Source organism: Colossoma macropomum, unplaced genomic scaffold (assembly GCF_904425465.1).
Source record: "Colossoma macropomum unplaced genomic scaffold, Colossoma_macropomum, whole genome shotgun sequence".
NCBI classification, from domain to species: domain Eukaryota; kingdom Metazoa; phylum Chordata; class Actinopteri; order Characiformes; family Serrasalmidae; genus Colossoma; species Colossoma macropomum.
This window is the reverse complement of record NW_023494805.1, coordinates 40,163,778-40,186,283: the sequence shown is the minus strand read 5'-3', so window position 1 is coordinate 40,186,283 and position 22,506 is coordinate 40,163,778. Positions and strand designations below refer to the sequence as shown.

The 22,506-nt window shown below is 39.6% G+C and overlaps 1 protein-coding gene across 1 annotated transcript; it reads right to left on the bottom strand.

Annotated features, from left to right (window-relative positions):
• Window positions 1–315: 315 nt before the first annotated feature.
• sgip1b (SH3GL interacting endocytic adaptor 1b) lies at window positions 316–22,455 on the bottom strand. Its single transcript, XM_036597607.1, has 23 exons — window positions 22,174–22,455; window positions 20,685–20,748; window positions 18,535–18,559; window positions 18,340–18,396; window positions 16,492–16,549; window positions 14,455–14,627; window positions 13,019–13,030; window positions 11,451–11,462; window positions 10,342–10,366; window positions 10,099–10,174; window positions 9,893–9,969; window positions 9,553–9,633; window positions 9,388–9,462; window positions 7,189–7,890; window positions 6,798–6,919; window positions 6,307–6,460; window positions 5,842–5,953; window positions 5,306–5,461; window positions 4,031–4,163; window positions 3,622–3,824; window positions 3,146–3,210; window positions 2,171–2,335; window positions 316–1,447 (listed from the first exon to the last, which is right to left on the bottom strand). The coding sequence occupies exons 1-23, from the start codon at window positions 22,181–22,183 to the stop codon at window positions 1,425–1,427; spliced, it is 2,580 nt and encodes an 859-aa protein (XP_036453500.1). The 5' UTR covers window positions 22,184–22,455; the 3' UTR covers window positions 316–1,424.
• Window positions 22,456–22,506: the final 51 nt, after the last annotated feature.

The window sequence follows — 22,506 nt, the reverse complement described above, 5'->3', positions numbered from 1 at the left end:
ATCAGCTACACATCCTTTCAGACCCACAGCGCTGAGTCGTCTTCTCACGGTAGAAGGATGGACAGAAACATCTGTGGATGTTTTCAGATCTGAAGCAGCTTGATTTTCTCCTCTCTCTCAAAGATGAAAGCTTTAAGTGCTGTTTATCTGATGGGGGCGTTTTGGTGTCTACCAGGTCTTCCAGGTGGTTGTTAGGAGCCACATTTTCTCTGTAGCTTTTAACAGTTTTTTGAACTTCTCCCATTTATTTTCCTTTGACTTTCCCCCCCTTATGTAAGTGGATTATCTTCTATCTAATCTCTTAATAAATGAACAACGTCTACTTCATGGCTGTTTTGACAAGAAATTAAATAAATGGAGGGTGGTCTCTTAGATTTGCACTGCACTGTATTTCAATGGAGAGTTCCCTCAAATCCAGCTGAACACCATATCGCCAAGTGCTTGGCGCTAAGGCACCCATATCTTTGTGTACTACTGTCTGCAGGAAATGAATATTATCCCCAAAGTAACCAGGTATTCCATCACCACAAACGATATAAAGATTTCAATACAGTAACAGAAACAGTGTTTAGAAATTTAAAACTGTCTCGCAAATATGCCTCTTGGTATCTTCCAGACGTCTCTTATTTATCATCTTTTGTGGAAACCACTGATAATGATCAAAACTAGGCATCTGGGTGACTGAAACAGTCTAAAGTGGGCGGGGCTTATGTAATACATCATCCCACACTCAAATTACTGGGCTTTTTTCTGAATTGGCTTATAATTGCAGGGGTTGTGATTTTGGGGGCTTATTTTGTTAGTGACTGGCCAAACCAGTCTTAGCCAAACCAATCGATGTAGTATAGAACTACAGCTCTGTAGAATCTTGACTTTAATATAAAAAATAGCAAAAATCAAAATCGAAAACTGTACCTGGAAATATGTGCATATGCGTATATTACTCCCCTAATTACCACCGTTCTTCTCACCATCAGAAATTATTTCAAGCTCAGGATCACCTTTCAAAGAGATCATATATTATGAGCATTGTTTTTTGTAGAAAACAAGAAAAAATATGCTGCTAAAGGAAACCCTGGTTTCAACAGTATAGGATATCACTGACTGTGCACAGTCTGTACACGCTTGATTTGGGGGCAGAGGCAATGTGCATTCCACTCAAAAAGGAAACTCTGCCTTCTTGCATATTGCATTTGTCCTGAAATTGACTGTATACACATACAATATTTGCTACTACACACATACACACAAACACACTGATGATATCTTACACCGAAAAAGAAACTATCGTGGATTTTTTTTTGTCCTTCAAGGATTAAAAACAGGTTTAAAAGTTTCTTCAGTGGCAAATTTAAAGTGTCCTCGCTCCTCCACCTCAATCCATTCCAGAAGCCATTATTTTGTCTGTCACTGAAACAGCAGTGTCAGTTGTCTGCTAAATATTTACCTGTAAAGTAGAGGATGAGACTACGTCAGAGGAAAGCAGACACAATAAAACTGGAGGGCAGACGAAGCAAACTAGAACATGCAGAACTGTTTTTGTTTTGTTTTTTAAAACAAAATTGGTTCTTTAAAGCTGCAGGGAACCTAAATCCATGCTTTCTTGCTCTTCTGGACACATAATATACATGTACAAAATATGTCCTAAGAATAACTTTCCAATCTTTCCAGTAAAGGTTGGTGAGCACACCACAAGGTCACAGCTTTGATGAAACAATGTGTTCATCTTCCTCTCCTCGAGTCTGAGTGCAGCAATGTAGTGCGCAAAAGCTAGCCTTGCAAGCATAACCAAACAAGCATGGGTTGATACGGATCCAGGATTCCTTCTTTACGGACTGCTAAGCATTAGTTTACATATATATCGCTGCTGTTGGAACAAAACCTTATATTTCCACTTTTGTCATTTTTCAGTTTTTGGCATCATTTGTAAATGCCTGGTGCTCTGTACATTCTGTTTAAATTTCATAATGAACCGAAAGAAACGGTCCAAAAAGTAATTAGTATTTTAATAAAGTATTAAAGGTCTGGTTCCATTGACATACACTAAAAGTAAAGTTCGTTCTGACAACAGTGATATATATATATTCATTCTATTTAACATGTAATATATAATATATATGTAAAGAACTGTAATGTTTTACCCTGGGAACACTTCTTCTAGTAAACATACCTGCAGAGAACCTCTTCTTGACCAGAGAGAGTCTATAGCCCGCTCCCACTAGCTGAAAGTCACAGCCGGAGAGAGTGCTGCCCTCACTGGTGAACTGCACAGCAAGCTGAGACGGCTTACTGGGGCCTTCTGAGAGCTGAAAACGGCCCAGCAGCGCCCCCACTCCTGAGACACGGACACAAAAAAGGAGAGACACATGAGACCTAAATTGGGTTAAACGTTAACCTTACTATAGCCACAACCAAAAATCTCTACTACTGCTTCCATCTGCTGGAGGCAGTGACATTGCTGTATTCACAAAAAGTGTATATAACTGACAATTTGATCATGTTCGATAATTGAAAATTTGCTTAAAAATGACAAATGTCAATGAATCATTAATACAAGCTCTAACTATTTTCATTTAGAGAATGTGCTCTGCACAAAAAAATAATTTTGGCAAGTAACACTATAAATCTAGTCAATGTATGTAACATTTTTCATTATGAGATTGTTGTAAGAATATTATACCATTATTTAACTTATTTATAAGTGTTTTCACTTAACGGGTGTTTTTAGTTTAACCTACAGAAATTGTTTTATTCTATTGGCAGATAATTGACAGTGTAGGCAATGTAGATACGTTTTACTTGTTTCAAGAACTAAATCTTAAAACAAGCAAAATTATCATCTATCAGTAAAATAAAATTTCTCTAAATGAACTTACTCACACAAGCAAAATGACTAGAAATAACATTCTCAACAGTAACAATCTCAAAATGACAAAGATGTATCAACTAGATTTAAGATGATTTCGCTTTCCAAGATATTTTTTGCAGTGTATTGTAAGGTGAATAAATCAAACAATGTGTTTGGTACTATTCTCAATATTAGCTACTACATTCTGTTGTTGACAGAAAGAAAAAAACAAAAACAAAAAAATGTTTCAGAGAGAAAAGGGTTCTTTTGCTTTTAATATGTCCAGTGTACAGTTACCTCCATTTTCTGATTTCTGTGAGAGTTCTGATATCTTCCACAGTATCTTCTGTGTTTCCGGGTTCCTTAAAGAACAAAGCAACAAACACAGTATTATGAAGCACGTCAAGTGGAATTATAATAAATGTTTGCTCCATCTACTTCCCTACTTTTATCTGACAGACATCTGATATATTTTCACTTTTATCACTTTTTGGTCATTTGAAGAACAACCTTTACAGAGCAACAGAAGCACCTAAGCTACAGACAAGTGCAGGCAAAGTGGTGCTGAATTTCAGATGCAGGAAACCTTAAAGTATGTGCCGGACGGTGACAACCTTGGAGTATTTCTCATGTAACAGAGCTGCTGTAATCCCTGAGTTACACATGCTAACCTCTTTCAAATGGTGGAATATTTTATGAATCTTCCCTTTGGTTTTCCACTAGAGATTTATGAATAATGAATGAATTCTTAATTATTGATGGTAGCTTCTCACCAAGTGGCTGGTGGCAGCATGGCCTGCACTTTCGTCACGCCACCATCCACGGGCACCATGAAGTGGATGTTGGTGAGGGGCATGGGGCTGGGTATGGCCTCTGTGTTGTATTTGTAGTCTATCCTGAGGTCTGTACTGTTAGTGTCTCCACGCCAGCTCACTGCTAGGTTCAGTGGAGTGGATTGGATGCCCTGCGTCGACACCTGGATGAGGAAATACATTCTGTATTACACCTGGTGAAACAGTCATGCATATCTGATGAGGGCTATTACCTGCCGCCAATCTAATTAACTCCTGACTCACATAAAAAAGACCACATTATATCTGAATACACTCTAAAAGTATATACCAGCCAACCAGAATATACTGTTGCTAGCACTTATTTTTAATTGTCAGGTTAACACCCCACCTGATATTTCAGCATGTCCACATTGTAGTATGTGGCTTGGGGTCGCTGGTCAGCCACTTTCTTCAGATGAGTCATCAGGTTGGGCATATTCACCCAAAACTCCTTACAGTCGGAGACAGTTGGCATGGTGTCACTGCACATACGATACAACACATTATGCTGTGAATGTCCTGCCGACAAGCCCCGATACCTGCTTTATAATGACACTTCAGTCCATTTTTACATACTTTTATTATAAAAATCCCAATGCTGAAATTCTTTAATTGGTCTGAGTAAAGAAAGCTTATGTATTCAACTGTAATACTAAAGTAAACCCTTTGAGTGTACAACAACTTCTTCCTTTCTCTATTCACAAAACTGGACACTTACCTATTTACAGGTGAAAAAGTAAAAAGACAAGTCTGAACAGTATTATGTTCAACATCATATTAGTAGATGCAAATCCATTCCAAGGATTTCTTTTCTGGTAGTACTCAATGTATTTAAAGCACTATTTAATATTTAAGTAGTCATCTGTATAATTTTAACTCTTATCAATGTCTGAGTTGTATTTGTTTCAACAGTTCAACTGCATTGACTGACCTGCACTGAACGATGTGAATAAGCATTTTGAATTGAATCAACCGAAAATACTTGTTTTACTTTTTTCAATACTTGAAGCACTGCGCACTTAATATAGACTATATGGCCAAAAGTATGTAGACACTTAAACGTCTCATCTGCCTGCTTTACACTACTCCAGCTAACACTTTCATTCTGCATGGTCATCTTAGACTTGTGTGGCTGCTCTGCCATGGAAATCCAATCCATGAAGCTCTGATGAACAGTTCTTGTGCTGACATTGCTTCCAGAGGCAGTTTGGAACACCGCAGTAGGTGTTGGCTAGTGAGGTCAGCAGTTAGCAGTCCCTTTCCAAGATCTTGTGTGGCCCACTGTGGTTGCTAGTAGACATTTTCACTTTACAGTAACAGCACTTGAATCCAGGGCAGCTCAGCCCATTCTACTGCAAGTCTTTGCTATAGAGGTTGCATGGCTGTATGCTTGATTTTACACACCTGTAAAACCAGTGTTTGTAAAATCGCCAAAGCCAGTAATTAGAAGAGGTTTCCAAATATTTTTGGCCATATAGTGTGTATATATGTAACTATCCCAAAACTTCTAAGTTCTACAAACTTCTGAGTTTTCATTGTATGAACTTAAACATATTAAGGCAACAATTTTGATAACACATTTGGGTTTACAAGATACAAAAAGCAGCACTAAGGACAATTTTACCAGCAGAGGAGCTGAGGGTTGGGGAGGACCTGCTCCAGCCGGCTATAGCGGCTGATGGTAAAGGTCAGGACAGGTGGAGTGGGGTGATTGGAGAAGTGTCTCGTTATGCCTGCTGGGAAGGACAGCACCATTTCTCCAGTTATCTTCACCACACACCTACAGCACACACAGCAAGGGAATGTAAGGCACACAATCCAATATGTGAGAAGGGAAACTATGCACAAATATAGAGAAGCACAAATGACTGGAGAGAGATAAATAATACATTCAGTAGAGACCAGCTTTTACAAAACACAAGCATAGTTTTAAGTCGCTGATGATTTTGATTCAACTGTAAAAACATACTGAGACACTACATTATGCTTGTAGTTTGAGTATAGTATAAAACCTACAGCAATCCTACTATAAGCACTTGCCTTTACTTGCTGTAAAATGATAGGAAATACATTTTTTCTGTGTATTTGCATTCTCTTAATTCCTAGCCATATTAGGAATCCAGTTATTGCTGGAGCTTTACACTGCAATGTTGCACATACTTGCTGGGGTCAGCTCCTTTGAAGTAGGCGCTAATGGTCTCCGTAAAGGCAGCTGCAACGGGCAGCGTGTCCTGTGGGCCCATGGTGAGTGGACTCGGCCCTCGGGAACAAGCTAAAACACACAAAGCAGGACAACCATCATCAAACATTATATATCCAAATCTTATAGTATATTACAGTTTATCAAAAGCCACTTAACCTCACAAAATCCTAGATAAAAAAAAGGAACCTTCCAATGCTTTTTGTTTTTTGTTAGCTTGAAGGACCTCATCACGGCACAGTTTAGCGTTTTTCCACACCTTACCACACCTAACCTGCCAACTAAATAACTTTTTATGAAAAAGTTTTGGTTTGTTAGTGCAGGGTAAACACTAAACTCAGCAGTGGTTTGGCCATCCAGTACTTGAGACTGATAACCCTTCCTCAGAAGAAACTGGACCCAGGAGCAGGTCTTGGGGAGCTCACCTGAGACAGACAGGTTGAGCTCTCGGCCCAGTGTGGGTGTGGAGGCGGCACTGAGGGAGGTCACAGAGGAGATGGAGGAGGTGCTCTCTGCTCTTGCCAGAGGAGCGAAAGGAGGAGGACTCCATGAGTGAATCGGGGGACTGAAGGGCCGAGCCTGTGAACCGACAGCACACAAGAACCAAGGTCAAGCACTGCCATAATATTGTTACTATAACTGTCCGGCTGGATTAGTCTCAGAGAGCCAGTGATGGTTGTTTCTAAAGGTGTGCTTACACATAACGTATCACAGCACAATCACGGACTGGCTACTCAGCCTTGAGGATCTTCTTGACACAAAAATACTGAAAGAAATCTGGGTTGGGCACTTTGGAAACCTTTATGAAGTGAGGGCCCATTTAAGGACCCTTAGATTTTAACTATAACATACAGAAAAATAAAACTCCAAGTTGCTGCATAACTAGTCTGGAAAGGCAGAGTGGAGGTCAGTGTACCAGTTCTCCAACATTTGGTTTGCCAGGTGGAAGTTTAGGTCGTGAGGACGGTCGGGGTGGAAGTGGTGGTATAGGACTACCCGCTGAGAGAGGCGTGCCAGGACGTGCAGGCGAGGAAGGCCCTGAGGATAACATAAACCAGTTACCTACCTGAAGATCTTTAAAAACAAGCCAAGATACTACCAATAGCAGTACATGTTATGAGTTATGAAGAGCTGGTCAACGTTTCCAGAGACATTCATAATGATGCTAAAATGTAAACCTTATACCCCATTTGTTTACACATTACAGGCCAAAACTTATTCTGTGTCTGTATGTGAACACATGTATGTGCATCTTCACAACATAAATAAATCAGTGTAAACTTACTATGAAGAGGCAGAAAACTCACCACTGCCAGGTCCTGGAGAAGCCACCACGCTCCTGTATGTGGGAGGGGGCAGTGGGGGTGGAGTGCCTCGCAGGCCTCCAGGGCCAAGATCTTTGGGTGAACCAGAGTAAGCGAGGAGCTCCTCTCTGAGCCCTGCAGAGTCTGGGGTCCTCCTGGCTTCATCTCGTAGGGGCGGGACAGGCCCGTATACAGATCGTTCAGCAGGTAGCGGAGGCAGGCCGGGGCTAGCTGGAGTGAGAGGGGTGCTGGGGGAGATGCTAGGCTCTAGAAGCTGGAAGGTGGAAGGCAGAGGTGGGGCTGGCTCGTCAGGGGGTGGTGCCAGGGGGGAGTCTGGAGGCGGAGAAGTGGAGGGGGGTGGAGGCGGAGGAGAGTCTGGGGGTGGGATTGGGTGCAGTGGGGGAGGGGGCGAGTCTGGAGGAGGCAGATTGAGGGGTGATGTGGAGGGAGAGTCCGCAGGGGAAGATGAGAGAGGTGGAGAAGGCGCAGGTTCATCAGGGGGCGGAGGCCTGGAAGGGGATCCGTCGCTGAAGCTGACCCAGCTGGACTGCACCATCTCCGTTCCAGATTTGGGGGTTTCAGCAGGGCCGAAGACATTGTCCAGGTCAGGCATGGCTGGCCCTCCTGTGGTGTCGGATAACAGGACATCCCGATATGCAGAAGATGATCCCTCTCCTCTCACGCTGGGAACAACACTGTAGTAACCTGTCCAAAAAATGTAAATACAGCATGGATTTTAAGTACATAAGTAGCAGCAAGATGGACTTGAGGTCATGAATGAATAGATCTGGGCTGGACTACGGCCCATGGCCGAAAATGGAAACCACTGGAATACATTACTCATCTTGCACTGGTTGTCTATATCAAAAGACAGGACATCAGTAATAAACGTGAATCACAACACACACTTAAGCTTATAAAATACATGTATGAACATCTAAGCATGTAAGATTTATCATAAGTCTTCAATGCATTGGATCTTCTAATAATATGTCCAAAATGAGACCTTCAGTTTGGTTATCTGGGATTCGAATGAGAGTTCAGAATTGATTTCAAAAGACTTTGTCAGCCCTAAAGTTCAAAAGCATGAATATATTTTCTGTCCTGCTTTTATTGTCCAGCTTCCACATCCAGAAAGAACCACAGAAAGACCACACCCTGGACAATTCAGGTCTTTGTTCATAGAGACACATCATTACATTTGAAGATCTTTTCAAGTTTCTTCATCCTTCTTCTGCCGAGTACCGATCTGTGTTGTATTACTTGACTGCTGGATCTTTTGCTCTTAATTACTGATCCAAGAAGGCAAAAAAGGGTGCTACTTCTACATCTTCACTAACGGTCAAGTCAGCAGTTTTTGCCGTTGTCATAATCTTTGTTTTCTTCATATTGAGCTAAAGTCCCATCCTTTCACTGTGTTCTATTCTTATAAGGGCCTCTTGGTCTTCCTGATTTTTCGCTATGTGTGTCATGTAATCCTTATACTGGAGGTTATTGGTGTTTCTTTCACCAATCTTGAATCCTTGATCATCATCTTCCAGTCCTGCTTCTCTCAGCATTCAGCCTGAACAAGTATGGTGACAGCATGCAGCATTTACAGGTGGAACCTGCACTGATCAGTGTGGAGATGCCTCAATAGAGCAATGAGATGCTCCTGAGGACATTCCATAATTGTATGTGGTTGACATAGTCAAAGACTTTGCTGTAGACAATGAAACACACTTTTTTGATTATCCAGCGTACATCAGCAACAATATCCTCTATGACAAATTACGTATGGTGTTAGAAAAGTTTGAAGTCCTTACATACCAATATTTCCAATAACAGTTTAATCTTTCCACCGTACTAGCTAACAGAACAATGTCTCAGTCTCAGAGAATTAAACAAGGTCAGACCTTTACATAGACGTGAATTTTGATGTGTGATTTCTTGCACATTATCATGAACAACACAAAACACACACTCAAAGGATGGTTCCCAGTTATACACTGTAAATGCACACATCCAGGGTGCAAGAGGCCCACAGCCTGCTATGTTTAATGACATAGGAGGACAGCATTAAGATAGGAGATATGAGAACCCCTGGTCCCATGACTTAGCCAACCAAAAGCAAGACCAAATACTTGAAAAAGATACTGATCTCGCTGCTTTTTGTGCCACATACAATGTTACTTGTGGTATTACGAAATTGGTGCAACTTACCAGAAGATTCTAGAGAGCTGGAGCTGAAGGCTGATGGAGTGGCAGGAATGTTCTTTGGAGGAAGAGGAGGTGGAGCTGTAGGAAAAGATTAGTGATCAGACAAAACGGTTGCCTTCATAAACGAGAGAACAGCTCTGTGGGAATGCTCAATCAGTGCTACTTTACCTCCTGTGGGGAAAGGTCTGTTCAAAGGGGAGGTGGCCTGTGGAGTTGACTGACACCATAGCTCCGGCTCCACTATGAAGACTAAATATGGAAAGAAGTGTACTATGAGACTTTTGAATGTAACCCAGGAAATACTATAATCAATATGACAAAGAGCAATCAGAGCTTAGGTGCTAATGGCTTACATGAAATAAGCTACAGAGAATGTTTTTTAATCTTTAGATATTTCTGTGTCCTGTACGTAGAATTTATACAGAATGAAAAACTGCCTTATGTGAAGGTCACTGACTTAGTAACACAGAGGTAATTTTTTAACGTAAGTCTTAAATGTTTATTTTACCTTCTGAATTCTGTGCTTCGAAGTTTGTCTCAAACGGAGGGCCAAAGAAAGCTGAAGCATTGTCTGATAACCTCTTGCTGAGGAACACAAAGGAAAAAACAAAGATTGAGTATTAGCACAAGCACTAATAGGTATTTATAGGCATTGCAAGCCCTTCAAATTCCTCTTTAACTCAGCAATCTATAAAAAGCTAGTGTCAGGCTAACCTGGGTGTGTCTGGACCAGGCCCTGGGGTTGGAGTGGGTGTCGGAGTGGAACGTCTAGGCCTGGCAATGTCCTCACCTGGAATACAATAGGGTCAAACAAAATGGATTGTGAATGTTTACAGAATATTATGGTTAAGGGTAACTTTAGGAGCCACTTTATTTCTATACTTACTCTACAAAAACAGCACATTACAGCTAAATTACAGGCCCCCACACACACATATCTCTGTGCACCACACTTACTTGATGTGTTTCGTTTCAGCTGACACTGCAAAGAAGAATAGAGGAGTAGGTAACAGACACATAAATACAAGCAAGAGTATCGGATACACTAGATGATATCATGCAGTGTTCATTCAGCCTACAAAACAACACCCCGCTGAAGTATTATGACCATTTTTACCATGCATGTAGAAAAGAATTCCACAAAAACAAAAAACTTGGGCCCAATCCCATCTCTCATTTTTATGTCTACCCCTTGTTTTCGAATGTCACTTTGGCCCTTGGAACTGAGTTACAAGGGACAGTGGTTGAAATGTTCCCTATGAAATGGGATCCTCAATTAAAAAAGAACATTGCTTCATTAACAACTACTAGCGCTGCTCTGTAGGCGACCCTGCCAGTCTGCAGTGATAGCAGAGGAAGGTAAAGTTCAGCTCCTTACTGCTGGGCTTTAGTTACATTTAGGGAATCATATGCCTTCAAAGAGAGGGGCAATTATTTATTACCCACCCCTAATTCTTCTGCGATATGAAGCTGAAGTCAGATATCCGCCAGCTTCGTTCGAATTTTCATGTTCCACCTTAAATGGAGCAGCATTTCTGATTCCTGAGGTGCCAGAATGTAACTGCTGCACCATTTAAGGTGGAACTGGAAACTTAGCCACCAAGGCGATTTTTTATTCTTGGTATGAAGAAAAGGACCATAATACATTGAAACGACATCAAGATAACACAATGATTATCTTAACTTTAACGGAGAAAATACTCACATTTGTGAGTAAAAACTTGTCAGTTTTTCTGTTTTTCTCATAACACTCTGTTTGGAAGGTTATGTAGCCCTATCACTTCGCCCTGCCTCTCTATCTCAATAAAAATCGGGACACCCAGGTGTGAACGCACAAAACGGAGGGGTAAGGGCTAAGTGAGGGCTAGGTTGTATGGGCGAGGGGTAAAATGGGATTGGGCCTAAGACAAAGCTCTCTGTGACGCATGTAGTCTGTTGTTTGAGAGCTTTATGCAGCAGATATTAGACTGGAGGAGTTGAGAGATTCATAATTTCAGATCCAGCAGCATGCCAGGCTGTACACCTTTTACTTTGCAAAGACTCATAATTACAAAATGCAAACTTACTGGACTGCGCCTCTGCGATCGGCAAAAAGGAAGAAAGAAGAGACCTGGTCAGAAAGCGAGTGACAAATCAGTTAAGAAAAAATTAAAATCTGCAGTCATAGGTCAGGCAATAGCAAAATAGTAGCGGGACAACGGTCACAGTCATAAACAATTTGGTATTTCTGGGACATTTTCTGTAGTTTTAAACATGTAACAGCAGCTTTATGACACCACATGAGGGACAAATGGCAAACGCGCTCTTACTTTTGTGGAGAGGCCCCCTATGTTAACCCTTGTGTGGTGTTGATGTGTTTGTGTATATATATATATATATATATATATATATATATATATATATATATATATATATATATATATATATATACACAAACACACACACACTAACAGCAGGCCATGGGGTGGGGTGAACAGAAGTATTCTACTTTCAAAATGGGTTATTTTATATGAACTTCAAAGAAAATGAGCAAAGGACAAGCACTCTGAGATTGAAATAATAATAAATTGCTTCATTTTTTAGTTTGGTAAACATTGAAAACGGGTCCCATAGACCTGAATACCGCACAAGGGTTAAATATTTTCTCAGATAAAATCAGATATTTAAAAAGAAGGAAAAAGGGAAGCCAATATTTTTAAACAGTGGGAAACTTACACATGGATAAACTTGAATGAGGTGTTTACGTTTGTAAAGTCAGACTGTGCTGTAACGCCTGTAAATAATTTGAATACTTGGGTATTCGTCTATTACGTTGGTGTTTGTTTCTCCATTCAGTATTTGGAAGCTTTGCCCTTTTTTAAGCCATAAATAGATTTATTCAGCAAAAGCCTTTAGATAGAATAGTTATTATTACATATGCTAATGAGCCAAAAACTGATAATATACTGTAGGTAATATACTGTTGGACAGCACAAAACAGCTGTTTATTTCCACAAAATCACAGGTTTCCCAGTGTATCAGAGAAGAGTCTCATCCACACTGTTAGTACAGCGCAGGAGCTGCTCTGCATCTCTCACACCAACAAGACATTTTATTAAATGATTATTCTAAATATAATTTAGAGCAGCATAGAAAGCAGGAGCGTGTAAAAAAAGGCTTGAGTTTTGACAGATATAAAATGTGCAAAATAAGCACCAAAATAAAAAGGAAAACTTCTACAATATTAAATGCAACCAAAAAAGTGAAATGCAGTGCACACATGAGACTGTATTTAAACAGTAACGCAGAAATGCGAAAGTAAAAGGTCCATTATATTGATTTAGTGTTGTTTTAAATACTGCGCAATGGAAAGCAATACAGCCATGTCTACATTACTTTCAAGGCATACTGTATTCAGTTCCACTGTAGTAATTGACAGCATTTGGCACAAATTCCTCTCCATACATTTGCATATTCAGAAACACCAGTGAGTATTTCCAAGCCTGTAAAATGCAGTTCAAGCTAGTCTTAATGCACATACATAATATTAAAACATGCTAATACAACCGCACTGAAAAAAAGATGCTTGAAACTCAAAAATGTATTTCACGTCATGCGTCAGTGTTTCAAGATATCAGAAGACCATCACACTTACCGGACTTCTCCTCTGTTGCGAGAGAAAAACAGAGAGAGAGCCAAGATAAAGACACCAAAAGGACACCGTAACATTAGTCCTTCTGACCACTGGCCACTGTATCAAGTGATTTCATGTATGTTAACGAGGTACAGTGACAGGAAAGGTAGGAATTTGAGAGAAAAGGAATTTAAAAGACAGAGGACCCATTTACACATGGCGTTACATACGTCTCGGGTGATTAAATCACAAGTGGACAGCGCTAAGCACAGGTGTAAATGAGGTATGATGCATATCAGATTGTGATCTGTTTACTCAGAACATCTTTGGAGGTGGTCAGAGATGCATATGGCCACATAATACTTGTAGTGTGAATGCTAAAGTGTACCGACAATTTCGAACAATCACACACGGACTCACAGTCCCTTCCTTTGGGGAAGAAATCCAATCACATGCAGAAGACGTACACAAGACCTATATGTTTTGGTGTCCATTTATAATCAGCCCTGCAAAACAATGGTATCTTGGCAAATTATCTTAAATCTAGTTGATATAGCTAATATATCTAATATTTCTCATTTTGACATAGTTGTAAGCTTTTTATAAGGTTATTCAGCGTATTTCCAGACATTTTTTACTTGTGTTCTATGTGATTTTATCAAGTGAAATCACTATATTGACAGATAATTCTGCTTGTTTCAGACATATTTCTTAAAGGGCCCATATTATGGAAAATAAAAAGACATTCCTTCTCCTTTTGAAGTAAAAAAGTTTGAGACAACATGTAAACATTGTTAAAGTCTCAAAACGTACCATCCACTACCCAATCCATACAGTCTATATATGGAAACTAAGCTGCAAAAACGGCTCATTCTGAGTTTATTTCTGTGACGTAACAAGAACATTTACATATATCTGCTTATTCAGCCTATAGCAAATTAGCCCCGCCCATTCATACTGAAGTTCTCAGGATTGTTTTTTCAATGAGGAACAAAAACCAATCAGAACAGAGCTCATATAGTTCATCATGCCAAGTATCAAAAACAGCCTGTTTATTTCTAGAGGATAGAGAGAGGATTGCAAACTGGTCATGTAAAAGTGAATTATGACCATTTTTGGTACATAAAAGGGAAAAAAAATTCAAGAAATATGTAAGATTATAGGCCCTTTAAAACAAGCCTATATACATAGTTACATATATTCCACTTGACAAAATTACTGTAAAACAAGTAAAACATATCCAGAACTAAAATAAAAAAATTAAAAAAATAAAGTACAAAGTTTAAAATAAATAATTTTATAATAAGCTTGCAAAAATATCAAAACAAGAAATAAATATTTAAAACAGAATTAAGATCATTTAAATTGCCAAGATCCCATTTTTTGCAGTGTGATCACTTAAGACAGACACCAAGTGTGAATATAGCCTGAGAGACTCAAGAGAAACTGGCTCTTACCAGTGGGGAAGGGGAGATGGCCAAGGTGCCCACAGAGGCTTTCAGTTCATCCATGGTGGGCACGGTACCATTGTCCGGCGCTAAGGGTTTGATCTTAATCTTAAACTTCTTCCCATGCTCATCCTCACCCTCCGATTCGCTGGATGAGTAGAAAGTTTTTGTTCTGGGGGTCAGTGAAGCGCTGTTAAGGAAGACTGCTTTTTTTCCTCCTTCAACTCAATAAGGCTTTTGATAATTACCTCCTCAGCATGTAATGCGTTTTTAGATAAGGGAAACATTATAGAAAGAGGATTTGATTAAGGGCAGCACAATAAGGAGGATTTACAGCCAGCCAAGAAAAGCAGTAGGTAGTTGTTGACTGAGCTGTGACTTTCAAAGCTTGGATTGAGGAACATGGGCCTAAGAGTGCATCTGACTTACATCGTGTTTAACTGCTTCATATCTGTGAGCCGAGTGAGCTTTATTTGTACGTTTTTTTAACACCATATTTAGTTCCAAAACAGCAGACAGTACACAACCCCACACACTGCTCCTCTCGTTTTGACGAAGGGTGATCCATATCTTTCAAATCTAAGAGGTAGTGCATCAGACGAAACCTTTACATTTAAATGAGCTATTATTTCTTTGTTCTTTTTCTTTCTTACTTTTTTTTTAAATTTCTTTCACTATTTCAAATGACGTATCTAAACAAAGTCTGCGTGATTTACAACAAGCTGTTATTCTTCTGTTTCTTTGTGAGATCCAAACCTTTTACAACGTTCATAGAGAATCCCAAGAGCTTATAAAAAATATTCTGTCTTTCAATAAATATGTTATTCTTTATAGTGGAAGGTTTGACAACAACTGTCTTATTCAGTGTGTAATATCTGGTCTCTGCGTTTTTTCCCAAAACAATGTTATTTGTTTTTCGCATTTAGAAAACTAAAGTCCAACAATATTCTTTCATTTTTATTGTAATTGTGCTCTTCTGGATATAAACCTAACATAAATAGCTTTGGGTCTAATACAATTTCTTTTGGAATAATCTTCTCACATGTCAAGCTGACCTCTTCCCAAAATGTTTTAATATTTCTACACTGCCAGATATAGTAAAGCAGTGTTTATTTAGCCTATGTACATTTAGTGCATAAGTCTAGTATATTTTTTATTATAATGATTTGACTTCACCGGAGTTACATAAGTTAACCAGTCACATTGTGTAAATCTGAGTGGTGTACTTACTGTCTGAGAGGCAGTGACAGCACAAGCTGATTTCCAGCTTTACTTGTACAGTTAACAAACCAATTACTACAGTGGAAAAAGAGCATAGTGTACAATATGTCACAGGTAATCACATCAGCATGATACCCACTGAAGAGTTATCCGTTTAAATCAGAATTCAGCCTGTACAGCATTGCAGGACATAACAGTTAGACAACTTCAAGGGGAACTCTCACTTTCAAACTTTCTGCATAATTAAACGGTTGAGACGCAAAGAAAGTCATTCAGAGTGGCTTAATATGACTTACAGTCAGAATTGTTCACAGTGGTGGTGACAGGAATCAGACGTCCACCTCTAAAAGCTCCCTCACAGAAAGTTACTACATGAAGTGGTTATGAACACACTGTGTGGCATCTGTGACATTGTTTTATGAAAGTTTTGATTGTTTTTTTAACCGTTCATGGCGGAGAAGTACACACAAGGTGTTGTGAGGCAAAATAGTCCCCAAAGAAAATTTCTTTTTTCAGAATTACCATCATCAACATCACATATAATAACCCAGATGACACGTGCAAGTTCACTTGTTATGTTGGATAGTAAATAATGATTATGTGATGTTGCGATTGCGGTTCTTATCTTATTCTTACCTCCACTGTAAAGAAATAAGTCAGTAAACTTCTCTACAAAGACCATTTCACATCAAACCACACTGAATCCCTTTGTTTACGTCTCAGTGATTAAATTATGCAGACATTTTGAAAAATAAGAAGAATCCTCCTTTAAAGCACTTTAGTGACAATCTGTAAGCACAAGGCACTGTGCAGTTTAAAGGATATTCCCCCCTTGCTCTCCAGGCCTAATGCTGTATCCCTCATCATCCACATCAGGGGAATTCTGGGAAAAAAGAGAGATGGTATTTGGTTAGGCACTGCAGTATGTAAAAACAGACTTTTCCATTACGTGTCTTTCTACAAATGCTTAATATTTCATTTACTCTTAGATAATTTCTCCTAGTTTTATTTGTCTGTAAATTGTTGTCAAAAAGCTACATTCACATGCAGAATGCATATTTTTGAGAAAGACTTTTCCATAAAATCCCCTATGCAAGTGATATTCAGTTATCATCAAAAGCTGAAACACAACAGCCACATTTACATGCAGCCCAATAATCCGTTAATAATCCGACTAACAGCCCAATCGGAAAAGTCGGAACAGACTAGTCTGATTGAGGCCATTCGGAATACAATTTCTATTCAATTGAACGAAGAATGTAATTCTGTAAATAATCTGTTAAATAGAAGAATAATATCTGTGTAAACGCCTGTATCTGATTACATTCCCTATCAGAAAGTTTAAGTCCGTTCTGATCATGTTCGTCACGTCATAGTGAAAGTTAATAATGTTCAACATGGCGGAGCAGAAACTGGTCTGCAGAGGAGATGAAGTTTATGCTCTGATCTTTAAAAGACGGCGGTGGGACGGACGTCCAGCTTATGTGTCTCAGAACACAACATCTTCCTCTCGCCACCTCCTGAATACCTGTGAAGTACAAGTAATTAAAACACAAGCGCGCCAGCTGAAAACTCATCTCAGTCTGAATGGACCTCACGTGATGCTCGCTGTCATGGTAACGTCTACACTAAGTGGTTCTCTACGCATGCGCATCATTTTGGATCGGTTTGCTTGTAGAGTGCATATAACCGGAGATTTATCAGATTGTTTAGTAGAGTGAGAATAAAAACACCTCAGTCTGAATCTATAATCGGAATGTATTCAATCAGATCAGCAGAAATCTTTGCATGTAAACACAGCCAAACCTGTGCCATGTGGGAAGCACTTAGCCACGCAGCTAAACTAGCAACGTACTTCAGTTACCTCATTTGGTAATTGTCATTTAGCTTAGAAATTGAACATATCACTTCATTCAGAACAACTGAGCAGCTAAAGAGCTGTCAGACAAATAGTCAAATAGTCCCATACATTTAAAACTCTTACCAAATAGCCAAAATAAATATTTGTTTCTTCATTTATTTATGGTGATTGTTCTTCAGGGCAAATTCCTTGTGTTTGGTAGTCGTCGTGTGTGATGTCATATAACTTCTGATTTATTTTAGAATGACAGCAGAAGTAGATTTGAATAATCAAATGCTTTTTATACATTCACACGTGAATTTTTGTTCATCGAATTCGATTAATATTTGCCAACCCTATTGCACTGTGTCCACATATTTGAGGTTATATACCTGATCAATGAGTAAGTGTAAGAGAGCCTGAGTTTGGGATGAAGATATAATTATGAGTCCCATTTTTTTTCCAGAACCTAGCATTGTATTGATCAACAGAATTAATTACTCAGTTCAATAAAGTACAATTTTGTCTCAATTCAAGCAAAAAATAAGGGGTGACTGAAAATGTGCCTCACATTAATGTGTTAATTTCTTTCCATTTTGAGTATATTAGAACACTCAACATTATAAAAGTACAATATTTGAAACAAAATCTGTGTTTAATATTGCCCCGATCTAATGCTCTAACCACAATCTAACACAGTAACACCAAACACTAACCGCAAGCTACAATACAATACATTATACTGTTACACCCACATCCATCTCACTTGAACAAACCCAAAATTTTTCACATCTTCACAAACATCTACCACATTTTGGATATTAGATGCTTACATATCGATCCCAGTCTATCTCTCCATAGAAACCATTTGGAGCTCCATTGGCCTTTTTCTGTGAGAGACAAAAACAGGTTGTAAAGCAAAACCAACTTGAGATCAATATTGTTTTGTAGGAATAAAAATAAATCATTATTTTTGTTCAGTCACTTGAAAAGGCTTATTTAAGATGATTGTACTATACTGCACTTACTGATTTGTCTTTGTCTGGTGAGCCCCTATAACAAAATAAAAAGCACTGCTGGTGAACAGCATGTTTTGAATGGTCACATATAAATCAGTTATGCAGACTTTCCAAATGCACAATCCAAATGGATTCTCCATAACACACATAGCGTATTTTGTGCTATGATTATACAACACTGTGCAAAAGTCAAAGACCACCTTCATTTATTTAATTTCCTGTCAAAACAACTATTAAGTACATGTCATTTTTCAACCTTTGCCTTTATCACAGCTTCCACACTTTTTGGGAGACTCGCTTTCGGTTTTTCAAAGAAATATGCAGGGACATTTTTCCACACCTAGGTCAGTCTTAGACGTTGGTTTCACTTTCTGCTTCTCAAAGTATCCAAATAACCCAAAACACATTCAATGTTGAGGTCTGGACTCTGGGGTGGTCAGTCCATTGCTCTAAAAACACTTTTGTTTGATCTGCAAATGCTCTTCTTTTGTGTCAATTTGCCAGTCTTTCTCAGATAGATATATATATATATATATATATATATATATACACACATTTTCAAAATTATTGCTGCCACTACTTCAGAATTTTATGAAATGTCATTGAAGTTGCATTTACAAAACTCCACAGAGGGCTTTTAATTTGAAACAATGATCAACGGAAGTGGAGGAACATTGCGTGAACAGTCTCATTTACATTTTACATTTACAGCATTTAGCATTTATCCAGAGCGACTTACAGTTTGATCATTTACACAGGTAGGCAGGGGTAGGAAGGTAGTGTTAGGAGTCTTGCCCAAGGCCTCTTATTGGTATAGCGTAGGGTGTTTGTCCAGGCAGGGGATTGAACCCCAGGCTACAGCGTAGACAGCAGAGGTGTTACCCACTACACTACACCAACCACTACAGTCAAAGCCAAGTTGAGCTGAAGTGCCGAATGAAATGGCCTTCATCAGATCGGACAATTCAAAACTCAGCACACTGTGAGGAGGTTGGGCTGGGCTTATTTTACTAACCGGCCCTGTAACCGGAAGGTCGCCGGTTCGATCCCCAGAGCCGACAGCACGTGACTGAGGTGTCCTTGAGCAAGGCATCTAACCCTCAACTGCTCCCCGGGCGCTGTGGATAGGGCTGCCCACCGCTCCGGGCAAGTGTGCTCACTGCCCCCTAGTGTGTGTGTGCTCACTAGTGTGTATGTGGTGTTTCACTTCACGGATGGGTTAAAAGCAGAGGTGAAATTTCCCCGTTGTGGGACTAATAAGGGTCACTTAATAATAATAATAATAATAATAATAATAATAAAAGTTCAGTTTTATAATTTATGGACTTTCGTAGACAGTGGTGGTCTAAAATGCGAATAAAGTGGGTTAAAAGGAACTATTTATCTGTTTTATTCTATGCAAGTCTGGCTACTTGCTCGTTGTAATGTGTTAATGCTAGCCAGCCAGCTGAGGGGAGCTACTGTTAAGGACGGTATATCTTGTTCGTTTACAACTTTACAGTGAGAAAATGTACTGAATGAAACAGGTGAGTCAGTGGCTGGACGAAAAGAAGCTACCTTGGGGGTTGGGAGGTCAGCAGGTGGGAGGTGGGATCTGGCCTGTCACCGCTACTGAAAAAATGTCTAGAGTAAACACTGATTTCCTTTTCTCAGTGAGGTTCTTCTTGACAGCTACACATCCTTTTAGACCCACAGCGCTGAGTTGTCTTCTCACAGTGGAAGGATGGACAGAGACACCTGTGGATGTTTTCAGATCTGAAGCAGCTTGATTTTCTCCTCTCTCTCAAAGATGAAAGTGCTGTTTATCTGATGGGGGCAGTTTTGGTGTCTACCAGGTCTTCCAGGTGGTTGTTAGGAGCCCCATTTTCTCGTTATATCTTAATAATTTTTGAACTAATTTTGTCATTTTTGAACTCTAACTTGTATAACTTGTATTTAATAGCTGTTTTACTCGTAATTAAATAAAAGAAGGGAGCTTTCTCACTTTTGCACAGTACTATATGTGTTCTACTGCACTGCGAAATATAAAAAACTCAAATGGTTAAATCTGTAAATCTATATGTACAAATGGACAGCCGTTTTAAATTTTTAAATTTCTTCCAATCTATTCAAAATTTCTAAGAAACGCTGACCATCTTCATTTTACTGGAAATACTCACGTGGAGTCAGTGTCCTTCTCTTTCTTGCGTAACCCGAAGGCCTTTCGGGTACGCTTCTTCAGTCCTGAGGAAGAGAGATGGAGACAGAGAAACTGAAGTGGACACGCAAGGGCCAAAAGAGCAAAACCATCCACAGAGCATGTAATCTCCTTCCTCCGACCAACACCAAGTCACCTAAAGTGACAAGTGGGTCTTTTCTTTTGCCTCAACAACTGCCATCCGTCTTGGGCGGACAAGCCTGAGGCCTCCTCCTCTCTCTGGTTGTCTGCTTTCCTTTTCTGACGAGATACACACCCTCAGGTCTTGGCATCGTGCAAAAAAGTCCCTCCAAACAAAACAAGAATCCACAGCCTGGAGGAGGTTGGCATGAGCTTTGGTGGGAAGCACTTTCCTACAAGGGGGAAATGAGCCAGGCCGAAAAAGCAAAGTACTAACCAAGGCATGGCTGGAAGTCTTGAATGTTAAAGGGAAACTCCACTGATTTATCAAAAATTCTACATAATTAAATGGCTAAGATGTAAACAAAGACGTTCAGAGTGGTTTGGTGGGAAATTCTCAGTTCTAAAGAAATTTACAGTCAGAATTGTTTACAGTGGTGGTGATAGGAACCAGACGTCCACCTCTAAAAGCTCCCTCACAGAAAGTTATTACATTAAATGGTTATGAATTCACTGCCTGATGACTGACACACTGTTTTATGACATTTTTGTGATAAAGTTTTGGCTTAAAATCAATGTGAGGCAAAATAGCCCCCAAAGAAAACATTACTTTCAGATTTATGACTATTTTACCATCATCAACATTCCATATAAAAGCTCAGAAGACTCGTGTAGGTTCACTGGTGGTTTTGGATGGTAAATAAAATGTCTATATTTGTGTTGTAGACATGGTGACCCCTGGTTCCCATCACCACCACTGTAAAGAAATCTGAGTCTCTAAGTTTCTCTATGATGAACCACCTCATGTCAAAACTACTCTGTTTCAGAGTTTACATCTTAAGGACTGAATTATCCAGACATTTTGAAAAAATGGTGGAATTCTCCTTTAAACATTTAATATCTGGTCAAACACAAGTTATATGACATCTAGTTTAACGTTTTTGTGTTTCTGTATGCTGAATTCTGTCTTGTCTCTTGCTCATCTGGCCTCTGTCAGGGCCCTGGATCACAGAGGAATGATTCAGGGCCTGAATGTAGACAGAGAAGGCACTTGAGCAGAAGACAGACAGAATTAAGAATGAATAAAGGATGAATTAAGGACAAAAATACACGAATAGCTGCCTGACAGAGTGGCCATGTAGGTTACCACACAACCTCAGAGAGGAGACCCACACATACACATGCAGGCTATCTCTCTCCTACCGTAGCTTACATACAGGACACACTGCTGTTTCCTCACAGAATGACCATAAGCTGCTTCTCTACGTGGAAAAGATGTAAAGGATGATATGATGGTTAAAATGAGAGCATTTTTGTTTTTTTTTTTTTACCTTCCATCATGGTTGCAGCTTCTCATTCCGCTGTGTTTCGGGAGCAAGGAGGACGAGGGATACCGTTACGGTGACAGAGGTCGGTGAAAGGACGGTTCATAATCCTAAATTCGTGTCTTTATCTCTCTCTTTTCTTTTTCTCCTTCCTCCTCAGTGCAGAAAGGGGATGCTGAGGACAGAGAGGGAGGGATAGGGCAGGTTTATCCCGCTGGAGGAAACAACACACCCGGCTCCGAAATCTGAGGCATATTGGACAGCGCAGTCTAGCGGTCGGTTAAAACAAAACGACCGTTAATTTTTGAAAAAAAGACAAGGACGAAACGAAGCTTGGCA

What these genes read in the sequence shown, in the direction of transcription:
- sgip1b (XM_036597607.1), bottom strand. An exon ending in AACCAAATGTTGGAGAACTG is followed by an intron (nt 6,461 to 6,797) that starts GTACACTGACCT and finishes GTCGGTTCACAG; the next exon opens with GCTCGGCCCTTCAGTCCCCC. An exon ending in ACAGAAATCAGAAAATGGAG is followed by an intron (nt 2,336 to 3,145) that starts GTAACTGTACAC and finishes TCCGTGTCTCAG; the next exon opens with GAGTGGGGGCGCTGCTGGGC.